General features: G+C 39.4%; 1 protein-coding gene across 1 annotated transcript in view; it reads left to right on the plus strand.

Moving 5' to 3' along the window:
* Positions 1-93: 93 nt before the first annotated feature.
* Positions 94-7,651, plus strand: part of Eif2s1 (eukaryotic translation initiation factor 2 subunit alpha) — a 23,573-nt gene continuing 16,015 nt past the window's right edge. The window contains exons 1-2 of the mRNA XM_021201997.2: positions 94-511; positions 4,869-5,110. Of these exons, the coding sequence (XP_021057656.1) occupies positions 4,870-5,110 (241 nt within the window). The 5' untranslated portion in view covers positions 94-511; position 4,869. The remainder of the gene's footprint in view (positions 512-4,868; positions 5,111-7,651) is intronic.

The following is a 7,651-nucleotide window of genomic DNA, read 5'->3' on the forward strand; positions in this document are numbered from 1 at the left end:
GAATGCCCGGATGTGGAAGCGCGCAGGGTCCGGAATTCCGGCTCTCTCCACCGCCCCTCCCTCCGGCGAGTCGCCGGCACCCGGTACGCTCCGAGGGATGGGTCAGGAGAGGATCACGCTCCTCCTCTTCCTCGGCTTTCCGCCGTTCGTCACAGCGCCCTCTCTTGGTTGACGAAAACTTAAAGCGCTCATCCCGGAGCAAGAAACAGAAACTTACCTCTCTTTTGAGCCTAGCAAGCTCCCTCCGCAAAAATCTATAAACACCAAGGGAAGTGACTCCTATGGGTTCACACCGCCCATATCAGGAGGACCGAGACTCTATGGTTAGTGGTGACGAAGGACCCTTTTCTGTCGGCGCCTGCGCAGTGAGAGGCGGCTCCGCATGCGCGCTGGGTTGGGCGAAGCGCACGCTGAGGAGCTTCGGCGTCCGGGGTTGGTGTTCCGAGACTCCTCGTTGCCACTAAGCAGCACGGCGTGGGACCCTACTTCGGGATTCACACATCCACTTCAGGTGACCGGCCCCGCAGCTTGCTGTCCCCGAGGATTCGCCTTAGTTATGTCCATGAGGCCAGGCCCCGGGCTATCCCCCCTCCTTGGCCGTTCTTGCGCGGGAAGTGTCTGGACCCCGTCGCCACCGCCCGCCGGTGATTTCCTGCGCCCTCTCGCCAGCCGCTGTCTGCTCCTGCGAGCCAGAAACGTGGCTGGACGGGCGGAGGAACCCCTGAAGGAACGTGGGCCGAGTAGATTTTTTTACAGCCTCCTTAAAGATGTCTTGTGGTGGGGAGGCCTCTGGAGAAGCCTCCCGACATCCCACCCCTCGTGCAGGACGATTGAGCGCTTGGCTTTTACCGGGCCGGAGAATTTGAGCATTTTTTTTTTTTCTTTTATCCTTCTTTTCGGCCCCAGGATACTGCCAAAACTTTTCTCTGACTGTGGAGACTGAATTTTTCGCCTAAGAAACAATAGGATAAACCATATTTAAGGTTTAAAAAAAACGTCCAAAACGTAACTATTAATATTGAAAGTCGTTAAGTTTTCCCTCTAGCTGTGCATTTCTGTATGAGTGAATTCCTGGAATTTAAAATCAGCTGTTGACGTTATTTGCTCTGTTTGGGTAACTGCGAAAATAAAACTGGAGTTTTTTTAATTATGGACGCTGAAAGCGTAAAACTTTAATAAGAGTTAAGTTTATATGTGCACTGGGGCTCTTAAACACCCCCCCCCATATTTAGGATGCTTTAATTTTCACTAAGGAACAAACATTGTTTCTTGAAGAAAGGGTGCATCAGAAAAGTCTTGATTTTTTTTTTTTTTCTCCTCCTTAAGTTGTTGTTGTTAAAGAGGTGGGGAACCCTGGACAGTTAATCAAAAATGTCAGTTACGAAATTGTAGTGCTTTTTCTGTGCATATGATGCCAGATGGTAGGCCCTGATTCTCAAAAGACTTAGTTGTACTAGTAAACTTAAGAGCGTTTTCCCAACGTGGTACGTTTTATTTTGGAATGTTCATTGCCCATATCTGCTATGGTGACATGACAATGTACTCCAGAAGTTAACAGGGGCAAAATACTAATAATGCAAGGTATTTGAAACTAGCTTCGAAACGTGTTTTTGTTTGTTTATATCAGAACACGTACAGCCTGTATGGCATTAACTACTCTAAAAGCAGAAGTGGGATCCCGTGTGAGAGGTGTGTGGTACACACATCTTTAATCCCAGCACTGAAAATGCTTGAGGTCAGCCAGAGCTGCACAGTGAAACCCTGTCTCTAGAGGTGGGTGGGAGAGCCCTTAACATTGTCATATTGTGTGTGATACAGGGAGACTTTGTGGATATCAGATTTCTTGTTAAAGACTTTTGAGTTTAGTTCTTGTTTTTAGTGCATATTATGTATCTGTCTTTGAAGTCAATATTTGTGTTCCTTGGTTTCCTGTTAATTGTTTTTTGTGCTTTTTCATAACACCTTGTAATCCTAATTTGTTTTCCCACTGGTACTTAATTCTCTAGGGAGGGATTTTTCTGTCGGAATTGTTTAATACTAAGTAGTGACTACCCCAAAAATTGTAACAAATTAAATTGCAAAATGAAAAAAGTCAGAATGCTTTGAAATCTATCAAAAAGGACTGAATAAATTCTTGATTTCTGCTTTGACAGAAAAAAAAATGGGCTTTTTTTAATAATTGTTTTTATGAATTGATTTAGTCAATCGGCCAAAATGTAAGTTCTTTGTGACACGAATTCCTTTGTAGTTTCAGACTACTTTCTTTCTACTGTAAGTAATAAACCGTTTCATTATTTACTCCATATTTTGCAAACAGATTTGTGCCTTTTAAAATAGTGGCCATGTTTCCATTCTGTGTTCTTTTACCCTGTTGCCTGTAACCTTTAACCAGCTGGCTAAGACAAGAAACATCACCTTTTTGGATGCTACTATTTGGAGAAATTTGCTTAATAAATATGACTAGAAGCTTTTAAATCTCCTAACATTGTTGAACATTTTTCTACAGCATTTATTTTGATGCTTACTTTGGAAGTCTTTGTTTAATTCTCGAGTTTTCTATATACAGATATTTGAAAACATTTGCATTCCCTCCCTTAAGAGAAGCTCTGTTTAAAAGATGAAACTGCTGTTTCCAAATGGGTAATTCTAGCTGAGTAGATACTTTCTTTTGTTTACTAAATCCTTGTTTTGTTAAGCAGAGGAGAAATGAATCGGCCACATGTTACTTTTAGATAAACAATACTTTTAGTTCTGTCCTGGTAGTTTGGCCTAATACGTGATACGCACTTCCCACACTTGAGTATCTGTCAGTGTTACTTTGTGATCAAGTTAGATATTTCTAAAATATTTGTTAATATATTCTAATTTTAAGAGCACAAATAGTTCAAAATTTACTAGGCTCAAATTTTGACTTCTACCACATATCAGTATATAAAGGGGCAAGTTGCTCGCCCTGCACCTCCATTTCCTTATCTTCAAATAGGGAGAACTAGAGAGAATGTGGTATGTCAGAGAGCTAGGCGATGGCCAGATCGTGTACTAGTCCTACTGATAGAAACAGATGTGTGAATGTCACATACATCTTCCCAGTTGATAGTGGGACTATGTGCATGTCTGGTTGTTTTGGGTTTTTTTGTTTTTGTTTTTATTTTTTTCGAGACAGGGTTTCTCTGTATAGCCCTGTCTGTCCTGGAACTCACTTTGTCAACCAAGATGTTCTCAAAGTCATAGATCTTCTTAGAAAGTAAGTTACTAAAATGTCACATTTATTTTCTTAGGCCTTTGGGCAATAGTTACTACCTATCTTCTGAGTTCTGACAACAGTAAGTAGGTTATGATTAATAAGAAAACATAAAAGTCCTCACCTACAATTAAGGTCTCAGGACTTCCTTTTTAAAGTATAGTGCCAACTTGTATGATTTCTAGCATATGGATTATTAAAGAGAAGGTGCTGGGTACTTTGGGTGGATCAAAGGGAATGATTTTAAGTATCTTTAGTGCGTGGAGATTAAAAGACACTTGAACTGTAGAGATTTATAAAGCTCTTCTCAAGAATAGGCATATGTGTTATCAAAATAAAAACAGAAAAACTAGGGTGATGAAGTACTTCCCTAGCATGGATAAGGCCCTACCTCATCAAACTGTTGGAGAATAATATATTAGAAATAATGACTGAATTATGTCATTTGGGTTTTGGTTGGTTTTTTTGTTTTGTTTTTTGAGACAGGGTTTCTCTAGGTAGCCTTGGCTATCCTAAAACTTACTCTGTACACTGGGCTGGCCTCAGACTCATTGATCTGCCTGACTCTTGTTTGCTAAGTGCTAGGATTAAAGGCATGCACTGCCACCACCACTCAGCCTTAACTCATTTGTTTTAAAAGGAAATAAAATATGAAGTCATTTTTTATGAGTGTTGTACCTGCATGTATATCTGTGTACCGTGCATGTTCTTGCAGTGCCCACAGAGACCAAAAGAGAGGGCATCAGAACCCCTTGGATGGGAGTTACAGTTTGTGGGCCATCATGTAGGTGCTAGAAATGGAATCAGCATTTGCTAGAAGAGCATCTAGTGTTCTCAACCATCGAAGCATCTCTCCAGCCCCTTAATAAAGTTTTATTTTGTGATACTGTAATTTTAGCTACAGTGATACTAGACTAGGGGTGCAGCTAATGAGGGGCAAGTCAGGAAAGACTTGCTTGGTGTGTAAATAGAAACTCGGCACAGTTGGCAGCATCACAGAAAAGATTGTAACATTTGGCATATTGGTTAGGTTTAAGTAATCAGTCTTCCCTTCATACATTATGTGGTAGCATATGCCATCTGAGCTGACTTAGACAAAGAGTAGCTTAGGTAATGTTGAAACCGTGTTATAACGATGCTTCCCACACACGCCCCCATTCCATGATAGTTATTAAAATGTTGAATACTGGTTTACTGTATTTTGGGAGTTTGTTTTTGCTTTGCTTTTGTTTTGAGATGACATCTAGGTATATAGCCCAGGCTGTTTTCAAACTTATAATTCTTCTGGGTAAGCCTCTAGAGTGTTGATGTACATATATACACCTAGATGCCCTACTTAAGTGGTAATATTAAAATAGTGTTTTAATCTTGTCATATTCCTTTAATCCTTAGGCCTCACGGCACTTTATAGATAGTCATTATTTTTTAATAGTTTCTCTAAAAGTGATTGCCTAAGCATCACAAAAATATGGAGCATATAAAAACTAAAGTTGAGTCCTGGGTATCCATTTTCTGACATTTAAAGAGGCTAACATCAATGTTACTTTGTTCTGTTCCTTCATTGTCAAGGTCTACAACATTGATTATTTTTAGCTTAACACTTTATTTTTGTTTGTTTAAATTGCAGAATGCCGGGTCTAAGTTGTAGATTTTACCAACACAAATTTCCTGAGGTGGAAGATGTAGTGATGGTGAATGTAAGATCCATTGCTGAAATGGGGGCCTATGTCAGCTTGTTGGAGTACAATAACATCGAAGGCATGATTCTTCTTAGTGAATTATCCAGACGACGTATCCGTTCTATAAACAAACTGATCCGAATTGGCAGAAATGAATGTGTAGTTGTCATTAGAGTGGATAAAGAAAAAGGTAAGTGAGAAAAAAATTAGTTAAGAAATATAAACTATAAAACTAAAGAATTTCTCGTTTTAAATTGTTAAGTATATATTATAAAATACACTGAGTTAAACTACTATACTTAAATTTGTTAGTGTTCTGAGTCTCAAGAGACGATTTAAAAAAAGGTCACTCAAGGATGAATTAAGACTTTACTCACAGCAGGGAAATCTAGCCTCTGTGAACTGAATGTTGAAAAGATGCTCAAAAGCGTACTTATTAATTGTTCACAAAAGTTATTTTTTGGGCTTAGTTTCTCATACTTTTGCCCCTAATATGTTTCCTGAAGGAAAACATCCCACCTTTGTAACTTTGGTGTTTATTGGGTACTGTTTGTAGTACTCAATAATTCAAGATATTCAGGTGTGCCAGAACTGACTGTTGTGACCAAAGTTATGCAAAAGCTATAAATCTCCTTCAGACAACTCTGTAGCTTACAGAAAACAGTTTTCTACAATGATTTCTTCAAGATCAGAGTACTTCTAGAAAACTATTTCATTCTAATATTTACATAGATATAATGATTCTACTAGAATTCTTGCTACATAAGTTCTTTTACATACAAAATTGTTAGAGAAGCACATGGGGGCTGAGGATGTAACCAGTCATTTAAATGCTTGATTACAAGCTGGAAGAGGTGAGTTCAATCCCTTGAACCCATATAAAAAGGCCAAGTGTGATAGCATAGACTGGTAGTTCCAACTCTAGGAAAGGTGGAAAATCTGGGATTCATAGCCAGCCAGCCTCCTAATTTACTCAGTGAGTTTCTGGCCTATGAGAGACCTTATCTCAAAAATCAGACTGAATAGCTCCTAAATACAACCAAGATTTCCTATAGCCTCAACTGGAATATGGTGTATACACATAAAACCACATCTGCACATACACAAGCCATGTTTCATTTGTCTAAAATTTTAAAGGGTACTAATTAGCTAACTAAGCAGAAACCTTTTACTATAGTAGTAAGGGTTTGGGGGCGGGGGTGGTTGGTTGGTTGGTTTTTCAAGACAGGGTTTTGCTGTGTAGCCTAGGCTGGCCTTGAACTCACAGACATCATCCACCTGGCTTTGCTTCCAGAGATTAAAGGCATGTGCCACCACCTCCCAGCATGTAGTAGTAGTTTAATTACAGAGTTAGTTTATGGCCAAATGACTTGGTATTTTTTTAGTATTTTAGTAATAAACTAATTATAACCAAGTTCCAAAGAAAGAAACCTAGTAGTAATGAACTTACCTTTATTTGTAAGGGAGGACCCCTAGGAGAACACACCCACTCACCAAGTTCTCAGCACAAAAACTTATTACCCAAGAGGGACAAGGCACTGTGAGGGTTTGCCTCTGGATCAGACAAAAGCAGACAGTAGGTGTTTTAAGAGGACTAGTTTTCGAAGAAGAAAAGGGGGAAGTCTAGGGTGAGTTGATAAGTCCTGATTAGACAAGTTAGCCAGTATAGTCAAATATTTTGTCTCAGGAATGAGTCAATGGGAATAAGACCTTGGGCTTAGCTTTAGGGATGTAATTTAAAGGGAAAGGACAAAACTTGTTTGAATGTTATAGACATGAACATGAATATATTTGGTGTGGAGTTTTTTTTGTTTTTGTTTTTCTTGATTTAAAATTAAATTAACAATAAGATGACTGGATTAAATGTAGAAGTGAGATAAAAAATTAACAGACTTTAGGAGCTTGTCCTTCTCCTGCCCCCCAGCAGGGTTTCCCTGCATAGCCCTGGAGGCTGTCCTCAAAATCACTCATCTACCAGGCTGCCTCCACCATCAAGTGTCGGAATTAAAGGGGATTAAAGGCATGTACCACAATGCCTGGTGATTTTAGGGATATTTTATATAAGTTTAAAAGAAGAATTACACTGTATGCATACACACATGAACTCCAGTAGCTCTACAGTTGTGGTGTTTGTGTGTTGTCCCCCCAAATCCCAGTCTCTACAAATCTTTGAGTGCTGAATGAATATTATTTTTTTCTTTATGCATCTTTTTTCTGGATTCCATATAAGTCATCACCATTATGAACCCTTCTAAGCATGTAGTTTAGTACAATATACCATGCTTTGTTTTGTTTTATTTTGTTTCGTATTCTACAGGGCTTCTCAGTGTAGCTCTGACTATCCTGAAACTTACTCTGTAGACCAGACTGGTCTGGAACTCAGTTCTGCCTGCCTCTGCCTCTGGGGTGTTGAGATTAAAGACATGTCACCATGCCCAAAAGGAGATCTGTTTTTAATATGAGAAAATTAGATCCTATTGGACAACACTTCTACCATAACAGCTGTGAACTCCAGACATGTATAAAAATTACTGTGGAGCTGGAGAGATGGCTCAGTGATTAAGAGCACTGACTGCTCTTCCAGAAGTCCTGAGTTCAATTCCCAGCAACCAACCACATGGTGGCTTATAACCATCTGTAATGGGGATCCGATGCCCTCTTCTGGGGTGTCTGATGACAGTGACAGTGTACTCATATACATAAGATAAATAAACCTTTTTTTTAAATTATT

The sequence above is a fragment of the Mus pahari genome, chromosome 7 (genome assembly GCF_900095145.1).
Source record: "Mus pahari chromosome 7, PAHARI_EIJ_v1.1, whole genome shotgun sequence".
Classification (NCBI taxonomy): Eukaryota; Metazoa; Chordata; class Mammalia; order Rodentia; family Muridae; genus Mus; species Mus pahari.